The 15,379-nt window shown below is 38.5% G+C and overlaps 1 protein-coding gene and 1 long non-coding RNA gene across 3 annotated transcripts in view; one reads left to right on the forward strand and one right to left on the reverse strand.

Moving 5' to 3' along the window:
- The window catches only part of phf21b (PHD finger protein 21B), a 59,280-nt gene that overhangs the window by 37,356 nt on the left and 6,545 nt on the right, over positions 1 to 15,379 (forward strand). For both annotated transcript variants that reach the window (XM_007555198.2, XM_016673051.1), the window contains exons 3-8: positions 7,548 to 7,802; positions 12,852 to 12,944; positions 13,821 to 14,129; positions 14,964 to 15,083; positions 15,163 to 15,214; positions 15,290 to 15,366. In XM_007555198.2, the coding sequence (XP_007555260.1) occupies positions 7,548 to 7,802; positions 12,852 to 12,944; positions 13,821 to 14,129; positions 14,964 to 15,083; positions 15,163 to 15,214; positions 15,290 to 15,366 (906 nt within the window). The remainder of the gene's footprint in view (positions 1 to 7,547; positions 7,803 to 12,851; positions 12,945 to 13,820; positions 14,130 to 14,963; positions 15,084 to 15,162; positions 15,215 to 15,289; positions 15,367 to 15,379) is intronic.
- LOC107836605 (uncharacterized) lies at positions 7,319 to 7,609 on the reverse strand. Its single transcript, XR_001662550.1, has 2 exons — positions 7,530 to 7,609; positions 7,319 to 7,417 (listed from the first exon to the last, which is right to left on the reverse strand). It is a non-coding gene; the product is annotated as an uncharacterized LOC107836605 (long non-coding RNA).

Here is a 15,379-nt window from a genome sequence, read left to right on the forward strand (position 1 = left end):
TAATTAAATATCCTATCATGCTTTTACAGTTTCAGTCAAAAACTTTTTTTTTATTTGAAAGGTGAAATGAATAAAAATTTTGTTTGTATTAAACGTGAATGCTTAGAAAAACAAATTCTTTCATAAAACACATCATCCATCCAATCTAAATTCAGAAAGTAAAGATCTTAATGATGGAGGAAAGCGTTAAAACTGTTTGAGAGCAATAGCTTGGAGAACTAACAAACCGGCAACCTACGGAGGGTTTTAAAAGTTATCTATGGTGAACACAGGAGGCCTGTATCTACACACACTTCAGTCAAAACTGTAATCAAAAAAAATAAAATAAAATCTGGTAGCATTTAGACGGGTGTTAAAATTTCTGCTCCAGTTCTGATCTGTTGTACATAGAAATGTGTTCTGTGTCTCTTTTATAGGAATAGTTTACTCTATATTAGTGAACCATTCCGTTATTATGCTTGGAAAATCTCACGTTTCTCCACATAAATTAACTTTATGCTCACAAACGACATCTGAGGTCGCAAAAATTTGTTTTCTAACAGGAAAAAAGTCTCATCCTGAAAATAATTCCTAACAGTTTTAAGAGATGTGTGGCTAAAAAAAACATTTTTTAGAAAAATACTGAAAAGGTTTCATGCTTTCAGTATGTATAAGATTTTTATTCAGACATATATTTAGTTTAAATAGTTTCAAATATATCATATTCAGTTAGAATTAAAACTATTTGTCCCATTTGTCAGTTAAAAAGGTGGAAAATGTTCAGTTTCTGATGTATTTTTACACTTTTATGTTTAACTTTAACCTATTTGAACTCTAATTGAGCCAATAATTTCTTGGAATATATGGATGAAGCTCCTGTTTTTTATTTTTCTTTAACGTCTGCGGTTAATAAAAGCAGATTCACCTCTGCTTAGCGCTTCATTTTAGATGTAGTTTGACCTTTCCTTCTCCTTGCGGTGGCTGCTGGTCGATATTCTGAGCTTTTGGCTCAAGGTTTGAACTGTTGGCTTCACAAATAAATGTTTTCATGACAGCGATGACCTCCAGCCACATCCTGCTGCTGCAGCAGGTTCTAATCGGGCTGTTTGGTTTCTGATCCACGCTGAGGAAACTCCAGACTAAAACAATGAGAAAATTATTATAAAATATGTTGTAAATAAATAATAATAATAATAAAAAAACATTTAATAAAATACAAAACAATAAACTGAATATATAATAGTGTAATGTGCAATAGTTGTGGTAATGGTATTAATAGTTATATGAATAAATAATAAAAGAATGAAAAATAAATGCTAAAAACTGGCCAATTTAAACTACGTGTCACAAAATTCATTAAATGAAAAACTAAACATAAATTCGTAGTTTTACCTGCTCAGCAATATTAAAAAAAATGTATTAAATCTTTAAAAAACCAAAACATAGAAAAACGCTTTAGATTGTTGCCATAACAAAAGAAAAACAGACAATTTCTACATCAGTTTATTTCTGGTTTGTTGGACAAAGTTGTACCATTCTTGTAGTCAGGGTGCCGATCAAGATGACTTCAAGGGCCAAAAAATGGCCCAGGGGCCACACTTTGAACACCCCTGCTATAGATGATATATAAATATACATGGTGTGTAAACATTATTATTGATTTAAAACTGTAAATAGTTCAAAATATAGTAGCAAAGTAATAACTGAGTGTGTTATGTAATTAGATTTTTAAACATGTTGGTCGAGATATTATATGAAATGTTTATAATTGATAAAACAAGATAAATTCACATTGCCAATAATAATAAAAGTAAAGTTACAAAATTAGACCATAAAAAGAAAGCAGAAATAATAAAATATTTCTCATGAGCAACGCGACAGAATCCAAACCACTTCCTAACACTTCTATTGGACAGGAAATCAAAACGTCCCTTCAGTATAAAAGCCTCCTGCTGACAGAAGACCCCACTCTGAGCTTTTAATTTAGAAACGGGAGTCAGGTGAGATGCCTGAGTGAAATTGAGCTGCTGTTTGTCTTGCCTCAGTGCGGTTGTTGTGGTCAGGACCCCCGCCGCTCCCCTGATGTCTCCACAGTAAAATAAAATCCGAGTTCAGCCCGACTCAAGCGGAGCGGCCATGGTGTTTCACTCCCAATGAAACCTCGAGTACTGAGCGTGAGCTTCAATCATTTAGACTTTCATTGAGAAGAAAAGCAGACGGCGGCGACGCAGTTTCGATTAAATCCCCGCAGGTCAGCATGAAGCTAAAAACAACTCATAAGCTTTTCTGACAGCTGTGATTAAAAAGAAAATAGATTTTAGATAAAAAAAAAAAACAGAACATGAATGTAGCGGACAGAAAAGGAAAATCTGTTGTTTTAAAAACAAATATAAACACAACCTGTTGATAAAATGAGACTAAATAAGTTCAGATTCGAGGTGAACAAAACAATAAATTGTGTCAACAATCTACTGAAACCAGAGACCAGGACTTAATTAAATAGCTTAAATAAATCTGTGGTTTTTCAAATAATCTCTTTTATTCCATGTATTCAACTCAGAATAAATGTATTAGGTTAAATTGTTTTAATTTTAGAAGCGTTTAAAGTAAGTTTGACCTTCTGATATTTGTAAACTGCCTTCATCATCACCACCATGATGGATAATATTTTGACTTTATGAAAAAAAAATTTTTTAGAAAGATATATTATTCTGAAATTCAGAAAATATAAATAAACATTGAGAACCGGAAATTGGACTAAAATCGATAATATTCTGCTTTTCACTTTGAACATGAAAGTTCGTCGGCCCAAAGCAATGCGAGTCAGATGGCTGCTTAGGGCCTCCACACCAGCAGGGGGCCCCCAAGAGCATGATTTGATTTGATTTTATAGTGATTGATCTAGACTCATCACAATAACAATTTTTTTGGATGAAAAATTGCATTAAACGATAATATTGGTTGAGACCATTTTAGTAATAATGGAAGAACACATTTTCAAAGCTCAATAAACTTTCAGTTTAACTTTAAGACATTTTAAAATATTTGTGAAAAAAAACAATACAATTAATTAACAAGTCTCTGTGAACAAAACTGTCCTTTTAAAAAAGGGACTAGTTGAGCCTGAAGACTTATCATCCAGTTTTTGGTAGAAAGAGAAAAATTATAAATCATTTGCTTGTTTCAATTTATTATATGATTAATTGATTTATTTCTACAGGCCTATTCAAATTCAAAAATACTTTTTTGATCCCAAAGAAAAATTTAAATTTGTTGCAACTCGTTTGAGTATAGATGGGCCCCGGATTAAAAATCTGCTCTGGGCCACAAAAAGGTTTGGGCCGGCCCTGACCTAATTGGAAAAAAAAGGAAGAAAAATTACATTTTTGCATGAACTTTGTTTCCTTTATTACATCTCTGTATTAAAAGCAGGATTTATCAAAATAATCTTAAAGACAAGTTAGATTTTTAAAAGATGATTGTTTGATGTAGTAATAATGTTTTATTGATCGGTTGTTCGGGTCGTTGGCGTCCTGATATTTCCTTCCCTCGGTCACATTCCGATGAACTCTGAGTAAAAAAAGCCGCTGCAGGCGCGTTTGATTTGCATTTAAATGGATTTATTGTCGGGCGGAGACTGACCACATGATGTGGGAAATGAATGGAGCGCCGGCCGCCTCCTCGTGTTTGTCTCCCAGCCGCATAATGAACATTTTAATGTGATTGTTATCTGCCGGCGGGCTGGAGAACCGGAGCAGTTAGACTAACAATCAGAGCTGCTTATTATGGAGGCTGAAACGCCGAGGTATTGATTCAGTTCCTGAACAGAATCAAACGGAGGCAACAGTGAAAGGAGTTTTAATCGTCTCTGCAGGGAAGCTGCTGTGAAGGCTGTCAGATTACAGGAAGTTACTAACAAGAAACAGGAAGAGAGCGACGACGGACCGCAGGTTCATTGGTCTCTTATGTCCTTCCTTCAGTGTCCTTTCCATCCTTCATTCATTGCTAGTTTTTCTTTCCTTCTTCCTTCCTTCCTTCTTATTGTTCATGTTGGCATCACTGAAGACACCCACAGGGAGTTGAATAAGCATTGATACCAGAGACTCCATGATGACCTTGTTGGTGACCTCTATAACTTGATATTTCCAACCCAAGTTCCAGAACTGGAGAATCTTCTTTGAAGAAATTCCTTCAAGTTATCAGAAGTTGAGTTTCCTTCATTTAAATCTCTGAAAACAGAAGAGTGGACCAAAATGGCTGCCAACGGAGGTGCTGATGGCTTCTGGGGAAAACTTCCTCTGTTCCACTTGAACTTGAAACATGTAAATCTTAAATTTAAACATAATGTGGAAGGAAAACCAATGAGAAACATAAACAAACATTTATCTTCAGTACATTGGTTTTCCAAACATGAAATCAGCAGCTAACAGGTGATTCAGAACATGAGGCAGTTTCTCCTGCTGTCTCCATAAAATATTCACGAGTTCATTCTCGATCCGATCAGAGGAGCGTCGTTCTTCTGCCGCCTCTACATGAAGTCCCACAGCGAGTCGATCCTCTTCATCCCAATCCCATTCCAGCTTCCTGACACCATTTGTTCTGTTCCTCTTTTAACAAAATTCTGACAATAAACCAAATATTTGAGTTTAATTTGGGCTGCAACTAGAGATGGGAATGTTTCTGTGTCCAGCAATTTGATTTAGACATGATTTTAGATTCAGAGCTCTGCAAAAACAAAATCTTACAAAGTATTTTTGGTCTAGTTTATAGTGCAAATATCTTAATACCCTTGAAATAAGACAAAACTAACTCAAAAGTAACTTCTCAGCAAGATATAGGAGCTTCTTTTATGTCAGTAATTCCTTAGTATTAATGAAAAAGTTCTTGTTCCATTGGAAAATTATTTCACTAAAACATGGGGAAAATATCTTGATATAAACAAAATAATCTGCCAGTGAAACTAGACCTTTTTCATCAATATTAAGGACTTATTGATTTAAAACAGGCTCCTATTTCTTGCTGAAAAGTTTGTAAGTTAATTTTGTCTTATTTCAGGAGTACTAAGGCAAAAACGTACAACTTCAGCACATTTTGATTTCAATTTTTTTAGTATTTTGAATTGATACAGAATTCCCACAACTAGAAATACGTAGTTCCTACAGCTCTGAACCGCCATCTTGGTAGGCATAGATGAACCACAGCTTCCAAACCAACAAAATGAAGGTAGAGAGCTCACAAACTGTAATCAAGTAATAGTTATAATTTACTTATATTGTTTATAAGTTGGATAGGAACAAGGCAAGAGCTAGTTCTAAGTATGTCTAGTTATGGCTTTTTTATTATTATTATTATAGCAACTGCTTAGCAACTGCTGTCATGGTTACGGATGCCTACCAAGATGGCCGTCAGCTACAAAGTTTCCAGAAGTGAGATGTTACATGAGAGCTTCGTATTGCGGTTTCCTGTAGAATCAATTTTTTCTGCACTTCTAGCTGCAACTAACAATTATTCTATCAATTATTTCGATGATTAATCAGATAAAATGTTGCCACATTCTGCTGGTGTTTCATTTGACCTCTTACACTTTTTATGCAATATTGAAAAATACGTTAAAAGAGCCAAATAAATAATTACATTCATTTTTTAAATAAGAAAATAAAAATTTTATTTCCTAAAATGTGGCAATATGGCATTCCTTTAGTGAATTTGAACCAGGTGAAGTTAAAACTGCCACTTGAAGAGATTTGGGTAAAACATATCGACAGATGAAGGTGAAAAAATATTTTTTGTACAATTTTGGCTTATTTACTGCTCTAAGCTGGTCATTTTTTCAGCAAATGGCCTTTTTTTGAGTCTGTACCCTCCAATTAATTATTAATTGATTTATAAATTAGTTGAAGATTATTTCAACAATTGATTATTCACGATTAATCATTTCAGCCCAAGACAAAAAGTGAATTTTTAAGATTGGAAACCTTCAAAACTTCGATACTGAAACACCAAGCACCTGCAGCTCATGGCGGGAGTTTATCTGCTTTCACTTTCACGACTCTAAAACTAATTTCCAAACATTTCTATGGTCCAGTCCTGTGGATTTGACGTTGTTTTGTCCCTCTGGGAATGTGAAAAGCAGCCGCCCGTTTCCTCAGCCCCTTCCAGGACTGAAGCAGCTCGCTGGTAAATGGAGTGTAAACAAAGAGAGCGTCTGGCAGCCGCGCTGATGGAAATCTGAACAGCTACTAATGCGTTTTCCAGCGGCCTCCTTATCTCAAAGGCCCCTATCAAAACAGCGAGCATAATGAGCGAGGATAATCCAGCTGGCTGGCCGTAAACAGCCCAGAATGACCTTAACTACGGACTCGGAGAGCCGAACACGTTCTCAATTAAATTTCTCCAGTCGAGAGGCTCAAAATGCTCAGTTTTCCTGCTGAATGAGCAACTTTACAGCAGAACGTCGCTAAAACCGGGAGAGGAAAAACTGCTGACTCATGATAACAGATCTATAGATTTTAGAAGTTTCTTCATTTTAACTCTGATTTTCTCTGATTAAAATCATTAATTTAACACATTTAAAGTGTAAAACGTGGAGCTCTGTGGGAGGTTCTGGTCTACAGGGTCCAGAACTTCACAAAATGGATCACAGCTAGAGTAGAGAACCATCAGCTGATCTGAGGTCACTTCCTGTTCAGGATGGAACTGTGTTTCCGTCCTCAACAGATTGCAGTCAGATGAATAACTTGGACCTCCGTACAGTTTTTTACTTTTGGATTCTCTTGTAGCTTAGAAATTAAATAAAATGAATAAAACTGGACGTTTGCATAAATAACGAACGTCCACAGTTGAAAGTTTTTTGTAGCTTTATTGAGGTTCAAAGATCAGTCTATGAACAGGATGTGGACTGGTTGAATTAAAAATAATTAAAATTCCTCCCAGCATTGAGATAAACTGCAGTCATTCTGACATTCACTGCTGGTTCCTCCTATTTTAAAGCTTCCTGTTTGATTAAAAGTTTATTTTTAGTGCGAGCCGTTGTTAAAAGCTCCATGAATCTGATCCTAGGTGTGTCTGAAAAGCTCTGAGCGTTTTAACGTGTTCTTTTGGGTACCTGCTGACCCCCGTCCCTCCGGGAGGGGCCCCGTCTCAGGTCTCCAGCCTGCAGAGGCTTTAAATGAGTGACCTTTCAGACAATAGGAGGGGCCCCGGCTCTGAATGGCGAGCGGCGGGCCAGCGGGTCCTGAAGCAGGCGGCTGTTCGGGCCGCCTGCGGATTCCATTGATTCCCTGAAACAAAAGCTTCCCAGGAAGCTGCTGGTGGAGAGGAATTGGGACCCAACAGGTTCTGGATGGTTCTGGTTTGTTGTTATTTATTAGCTGGAATATGAAAATGTCTTTAAAACTCTTAGGGTGTTTCTGGAAGCTCGACTGTTTTAGTTGTCTGCCTGAACGGAAATATGAAATATTTAGAGCGGATGAAGAGGAATGGGGAAACCTTTTAGAAGAAGCCGAGGAAGGTGGGGGAAGGGTTGTCATGGCGACGAAGTATCAACTCACCTGCCTGTCTTCCCGCAGAAGCTGGCCGTCCGAAGCTGTCCCGTGGGGACCACCAAGCCGCTGTCGCTCATCAAGCCCCCCAGCCAGGGCATCGCGATCTCCGTGGTGCCGGCCAAGGCCCCCGTTTCCATGGTGACTGCACACATTAACGGCCAGAAGGCGGCGGGGCCGGAGCCGCTGCAGGTGTCCCCCATCAACCTCCAGGCGGCCGGTGCCGGAGTCGTTCCGTTCAGCGGCGGCAGGAGAGCCGGGGAGCTGCTGGCTCCCTCTCAGGTAACCCTCACCTGTAGAGTGGGCGGGGACGGCTTCTCCTTTTGGTTGGCCGGACCATTTAATGTTAAATATTAAATGTCAATATTTAATATTAATATGAATAGAAGAGTTAAAAGTCTGGTGGGACTTTTCTGTCAGGCAAAAGTTTGAGACATCTTTATTGAGGCTACCGCTAACTAGCTGCAAATATTAGCTAACTAGCTTCATTGCATTCTGTGACTGTGAGGCTACTGCTAACTACTGTAGCTGCTAGCTAGCTTCATGCTGCGACTTGGTGACTTGAAGTGGTTGAGCCTACTGCTAGCTAGTGGCTAATATAACCTTTCTTCGTCTGTCACGAGTAAATTTATCACCAGTTTGGTTGGCTCTTTGTTTTTTCTTTTTTGTTTGTTTTTGTTAGACGACGTTTGTCATGTGCAAATAAACTGGCAATGCAACTGCTTAAAATAAGCGATTTTCTATTGTACATTTCTGTCATAATACTGGTCTTAAATTTGAGTTGGTGAAACCTGTATAAATCCTGATCAGTAAATATTGCTATAAATCCATATTTTCCTTATTGTTTTCCAATGGGCCTGTGCTGCAGCCTTGTTCTTCCCGTTTGTTGGGATTCAGGCTGCAGCCTCTCTGGCTTTATATTCTGCTCTATAAGCTGGGATCAGAGCTCCATGGCTGTAATTTTCCAGCAGTTAGAGAGAGGAGGGCCCAACCTCCGGGCCCTCAGGCTCAGTCTTTACCCCTCTTCTGCCCATCCTTTCTCTTCACCGTGTCCATAAAGGAAAATGAGGTGATTATCTTTGGCATTTTCACTGTCAAAGTGAATGATTGAGGTTCAGAGTTGAGGTTTTTGGAGGGGAACCCCCTCAATCATCAAACATCATCACAGACTCTTAGTTTCTTATTTAAACTCTAAAATGAGGTGTTCAAAGCGAGGCCCGGGGGCCATATGTGGCCTTGAACTGATTTTGTGTGGCACCCGACCACAATTCAAGAATAAATTAGGACAAAATGCAACAGAAAGCAGCACAAAGTGAGCTTTTCCAAGCTTTCTGTTTTCCTTCTGTTGTCATGGTAACTAGGACCGCAGCTACTCATCGACTTGTACTCTAAAGTACATCTTGGAGCACCAAAATCTGCTTTTAATTACTGTACAAAGACTTGGCTAAATAGAAATGAAGACTGACCTACATTCTGTTTTTAATTATGAGAATGAATTAATTTTTTTTCTTTTTTCTTTTTTTTTTTTTTTTAATTGAGCCCAAAATATTAAGCAAAATGGATTCCTTTCATTTAACAGGGAAAATCATTTGAAGTTTTGGATCTATGATTCTGTTCTTAGAAAAAAAAATCTGATCATTTTACTTGCTTAATTGGAATAGTTAATGGTTGAGTAGATAAAAAAAATCACAGCATTTTGGTGATTTTAGTTTTTAAAAATGATTTTCTTTTTTGGCCTACATGACAAAACTACCTTTGCAATCATGTTTTTATTGCACTAAAAATAACAATGTAGTTTCAAATGACGTTATTGTTTAGGAATATGTTGTTTCCTGATCAGGTCATAATGAAAACCATTGACATATTCAGTCAGAGTGAGCGGTCTCACTTGATACGAAGCTTTTCTCTGAAGGCTCGGCCAATCAGAGGCTGTTTTGTCTGCTAATTCAGGGATCAATAGTGATGAATCAGTGAGTTGATTTTAGTTCTGCCCTTCAGCAAATCAAAGCAGAAGATCTGAATCCAGTCAGTGATGGAGGTCAGCTGAATATGTGCTATTAAAGGGCCGGTACCTGAGCTGCAGATAATTAATGCTTTCCTGTGATGAGCTGTGATTGGATGTGAAGCAAAGGAGCTAAAAAACCAGAGAGGTCAGATTCAAGCTTTCTTTTAGTTTTTTAAAGTTTATTTTTAGTTTTGTTTTAGTTTAGTCTTTTTTTGTAGTTTTTTTTGAGGATTAGGTATTTTTATTTAGTTCTTTTAGGGATCTTTCTGGGTTCTTTAGGCATTTTTCTAGTTTTTTTTGTTTTGTTTTTTTCAGGAATTTTTTTAGGTTCTATTTGTTTTTTGTTTTTTCAGTTTTTGTCTTATTTTTAGTTTTTAGGTGTTTAAGGTTTTGTGTTTCTCTAGGGATTTTCATTTGGTTCTTTGGGTATTTTTCTAGTATTTACTTTTTCTTTTTTAGGGTTTCTCTTTAGGCTCTGTAGTTTTTTTTATTTTTTTACTTTTTACAGGGTTTTTTTAGGGAGTTTTTAAGGTTCTTTATTTTTTATATGTATGTTTTTTAGGTTTATTAGGTTGAGAATCCAACATGCTTTTTTAGGTGTCTTAGCCTTCCAAGTTCAACTCAAAGGTTTCACAGAGGTGAACTGATGCGTGTCACAGCTCTGATGAAGAAGCAGTGTTGCCGGGGTAACCACCTCGCTCGACCTCTCACCGCTTTGGAGGTCAAGCAAACTCTGTGAACTCTCCTCCAACCTCGGTGAACTCTGACCTTCAGGGTCGCTGAGTGATGGACGGCAGCGTTCAAACATCATCAGGCTCTGTGAACCCGAGTGTGTTTAGTTTAACAGTTTGACAGAAATATTCCCACCCCGACGCTCCGGGTGTTTATATATGTGAAGTTTGTGGATGTAAACACAGCTGGGTGTTTATCTCGGGTTACTGTAGGCGGTCAGGGATGAGGAGCGCCCTCTGCTGGCTGCTGCTGGAATAGCGACTTTAAAAACCAGCAGAAACTCAGACCTGAAGGCAGCGCTTCGTTCCAGCTGATTTCTGCTGAGTTCTGGTTTTACCCTGAGATGATCGACTCAGAACAAACCTGTCGTCTTCGCCGCACGCCTTCGTCTTGACTGCTGCGTGTGCACAACCTCCTCCTCTTCCTCATCTTCATCCTGCTGTGATGACAGGAGCAGAGATGACAAACTCCTCCTTCCTGCCTCCACCTTGACCGGCTGCTGGCAGTCTCCTCACATCTTCTCTCTAATCCATGTTTCTTTTCTCTATAATTTAATCCTTTTATTGATTTCGAGGTTTTATTTGCGTTTTATGCCTCTCAACCTCTGCTCCACTGTAATAATCTCATTTCTAGATGCAAAACAAAGAGCAGTTTGAGTCGTGAAGAAACCAAACATCAGATCTGATTTGATCTTCTCCTGTTTAAAATCGAAAGTGTTTGAGTAAAACAAGCTGCAGCATGATTGACATTTATGATAATCCAGAATATTTTACAGCTTTTTTAGGGATTCTCTACAGAAAAATATTGATTTTAAATATTTTCAGGTCTCAATAAGTTCAAGACTATTTGCTTTGCATAAATTGTGCCGTCATATTTTAACATTTTATCCATTCAGTGGTTTTTATTTAAATTAGAAATAGATTTTTTTCTCCTACTTTTCTTGTTTGTGTATTTTATTTATTTTAGAAATTGATTATTCTGATGATTAATTGGGTAAATAAATCCTGCATCTAATAACTTCAGTCTGTTTTATACAGCATTAGGAATGCAATAAGAGGTGCAAATAAACAAATCGGTTCCTTTTTAATTAAGAAAATAAAAATTTTCTTGCAAAACGTAGCATTCAGTTAGCAAACATTCGATCGTTTGTAGCAAAAATAGACAGATTTACAGACAGAAGGTTTTTTTTTTTTTTTTTAAATACAACATTTATGCATCTTTTTATGTTTTGCAGTTTTGGTTCAGTTCCTTCTGACCACCTTTTTAGAGTCTTTAGTTAACGATTAATCCAATTAATCGTTTCAGCCCTGATGTGCTTCAAACTTTTAACTGTAAATGTGAAGCGAACGGCTCAGGATGTTTATTTCCATCTCAAACGATTTAAACCGTCAGGTTTAAATCGTTTGTATTTAAATCTGCAGCCAATCAGAGCTCAGCTTTAGTTTCTGTTTGTTTCACAGAAATCTCTGATCCAGGATGAGAGGAAGAGGAGGAGGAGGAAGAGGAGCCCTGAAGGTGTTGGGTTTGGAGAAAACAGGCAGCAATTACAGAAATGAAAGGCCTGAAACTGCAAGAATCCTCGGCTCTGCAGTTACCATGGCAACCGACCTCATCCGCCTCCTCCTCCTCCTCCCTCTTCATCCTCGCCGAGCCGCTTTGCAGCACAATACGACGAAACGAAAGGATTTCACAGAAGAAGAAAAGAGAAGAGGAGAAACTTTCACCTCCTTTACTGGAGAAGATGGAGTGCTTAAACTGGTTCAAACTGGTTTACAGGCTGAGTTTAGACTGGTTTTAAACTGGTTCACAGACTGAGTTTAAACTGGTTATGAACTGGTTTTAAACTGGTTCACAGACTGAGTTTAAACTGGTTATGAACTGGTTTTAAACTAGTTCACAGACTGAGTTTAAACTGCTTTAAATTGTGTTTTAAAACCTTGATTTAAACAGGTTTACATTCTGGCTCAGACTTTGTTTTAAACTGGTCTGTATTCTGGTTTAAATTTGAGTTTTGGATCCTTTTATTTCATGCCCTGTTTTAAATGATTTCCGACTGGTCTGTGGTGACCTTGGACTGGATTTAAAGTGGTTTGGTTATGAACTTGTTTTATGGTCTGGTTTAGCCTGGTTCCAGCTCCAATTTGGCTGGTTTTAGACATTCCAGTTAAACTGGTTTTGGACTCTGTGTTGTGTTGTAATGGTCCGTTATGTTCTGTGTGAGGAACCATCAGAGTAAAGTTGATATAAATCAAATATTTTTGTATCTAATAAACATTTTGTTAGGATTTTAAATCTCTTTAGGAGAGATTTTTGGTCGTTAAAATCCACCAAATTAAAATCAGCCTGCAGGTTCTGTAGGTGATGAAACAGCGCCCCTGGTGGTTAATGTTTGCAGCTACGTTTATTTGTTCCACCCAGAACATCTTGAAGTCTTGGACTGAACCTGTTGTTTTCGCTCCTGGATTGTTTTAGTTTTAAAACCCTTAACGTTCAGGAAGTTTCACATCATTTCTGGACCAAAACAAAAACCCAGAACTTGTTGAACCTTCCTCTGAAGGTCGGCCTCCTAACTGGCTCTGCCTGTTGTGTTTCAGATGCTGGGAACTCTCACTGCTCTGCCCATCAAGGTGCCTCAAGTCAGCTCTCTGCACCGGCTGGCAGGACAAGCAGCCACTGTGCTACCTCAGGTAAACCGGGTCGCTGTGACCTTTAACTGGGTCAAACTGGTTCCAGATGGAAGTATCTAGAGAACTGGTTTCAGATGAACTGTTGTTGCAATGAGCAGTAAATCAATTAAAACAAGCGAGTATTTCTATTAGTATGCTTGTTCATGTGATTTTATTGAAAAGCCGCCATTTTGAATAATCTTCAAAACATTCGACATGCAGTACAAAGTTTATCATTTTGCAAAAGTCATAAGTGGCAGTTTTTCCTGTTTTCCTTGTCTGAGCTGAATAATGAACAAGTTTAGAAGCAATAGATAAATTAATCACCTGATAAAACAAGCTTGATAATTTCCATTTGCATTGTTATTTTTTTTAATTTTTATCTTTTCTCTCTTTCAACCAAAAATTAGATGTTAAAAGGTCTTTTGGTCTCAAATAGCTCCTTTGTATATTTAAAATGTTTCCAGTTCCAATGTTAAATGTTCATTACAATTGACAGTTTATTGGTCTTTGAGAATATGTTCTTGCATTGGTATTCCATTAGCATTATATTACTAGGAAATGGTCTCAAAATAACAATATTATCATTTATTACAACAACTTTTGGGACCATTTATTGTCCAGTAAAATTTATTATTAAGACAGCCTGGTAAATATGAAGGAACAAAGTGATTTATTTGGGGAAAATCTGTCTGACCAGAAATTAAATTGCAGGTTCTGTCCAGCAGGTGGCAGCAAAACATGTTAACCTTCAGTTTAATTTGGATATTTAGCAATTTTCACCTATTATTTTGATGCATAACTTAGATTTGTCTCGTTTTTTATTCAAAATCCAATATAAAACTACTAAAATATCCAGACAAGACAATAAACCTGTCATGTTTTTTTCCCCTTCAGGTCAGGCCAAAGACTCAGATCCCCGACAGCCTCCCTCACAGTCCCTGCCAGGAGCTGCAGCCGCTCAGCCTGCAGAGAGTCACAGCTGTGGTCAGCCCCAAGAGCCAGGCCCCCACCCTGCCCACCGCCAACAGCACCTTCAGCTCCGACCACCAGCAGGTCAGCCAGAGCAACGCCTCTCCGTCAGCAGGCTCCGACCTGAGCGCCGCCTCCCAGCACGCCTCTGCAGGGCCCGGCGTGGCCTACGCCATCATCGCCGCCTCGCCCGCCACCGGGAACGGGGTGTCGGGCGTCAGCGAGGCCGTAAAGGTACGGACACGTCTCACAAAAACATCTGAAGCCTTAAAGTCGGATAACTGATGAGGTAGTGTGTGTTAAAAAAACAAACAAACTGACAACTTCAAAGGTTTTAGTAGCTCAGATAGTTAAAATATCAAACTGATGTGAAAACTGTAAAGTCAAACAAAATATAGGTGGCCTGAAAGTCAAAACTCAGGGTAAAATGTTAAGATTAAACTAAAACTGAGAAATATTATTAGGCTTTCAAACTCTTTAGGTACTCGGACTGTTTCTCACTTGCAGGATGTCCACACATCCTTAAATAAGTTGAGCTTAAATTTAGCTCGTCAGGATTGTTTAGTCTCATATATTCGATTTTTATGTCGGGCAAAAGTTTGAGTCTCACGTCTCCATTGCGTTCTGACTCCCTGCTAACATCCCCCAGCTAGCTGTGTAGCATCCATCATGAGTTTGTACATAAATCTTAACTTTGAGTTGTTGAGACTCCCTGACTTCAGAGTGGTGTGCCTCAGGGCTCTGTGCTCAGTTGTGCTGCATGTTCCTGAAATAATTCCTCTTCCTTCTTATTCAGTTTTTAGATTTAATTTGTGTAATTTCCAGAGATGGGAAAAGAGCTTTAAACAGTAGAGATCTAATTTTAAAGCAGATTTTACATTTATCTTTTCATTTAATACTAACATCTAGTCTGAATTGCCTTTTGAATGTATTCATACCTATGGTTTTTGTCCAGGGTGGCATTAGAAAGGGGCCCCTATGAACTATAAAATAAAATCTCTTTTGTGCCCTGAGCAAGTCGGCTTGTGCATAAGTTTCAAAGCTTTCTTTTTGTTTTTTTGTTTCCAGGTGATAATAATCCAGCCACAGGCCCCCAGCAGCACCGATGGGTCCCCAGCTGACCTCCCTTCACCGGAGGCTCCCACCGTAAAATCCCCTCCAAAGAAGAAGAAGGAGGAGGACCCAGAGGTGAATAAGCTTTATTATTCAGACTCAACAGCCGGAGGACTGATGGAACCAGGAAGTGACTCTTCTTCTTCTGTTGCAGAAAATCGCCTTCATGGTGGCCCTCGGCCTCGTCACCACAGAACAGCTGGAAGGTGAGTTCACTCCGACTCCCAACCTGGAAACAAACGGAGCCAGCTGAGTCTTTAAAGGTCCGTTTTGTTTTTCAGAGATCCAGACGAAGAGGCAAGAGAGGAAGAGGAGAAGCACAGCCAACCCGGCCTACAGCGGCCTCTTCGAGCCTGAGGTGAGAAAACCTC

This window comes from Poecilia formosa, unplaced genomic scaffold, assembly GCF_000485575.1.
Source record: "Poecilia formosa unplaced genomic scaffold, Poecilia_formosa-5.1.2 Scaffold69, whole genome shotgun sequence".
NCBI classification, from domain to species: domain Eukaryota; kingdom Metazoa; phylum Chordata; class Actinopteri; order Cyprinodontiformes; family Poeciliidae; genus Poecilia; species Poecilia formosa.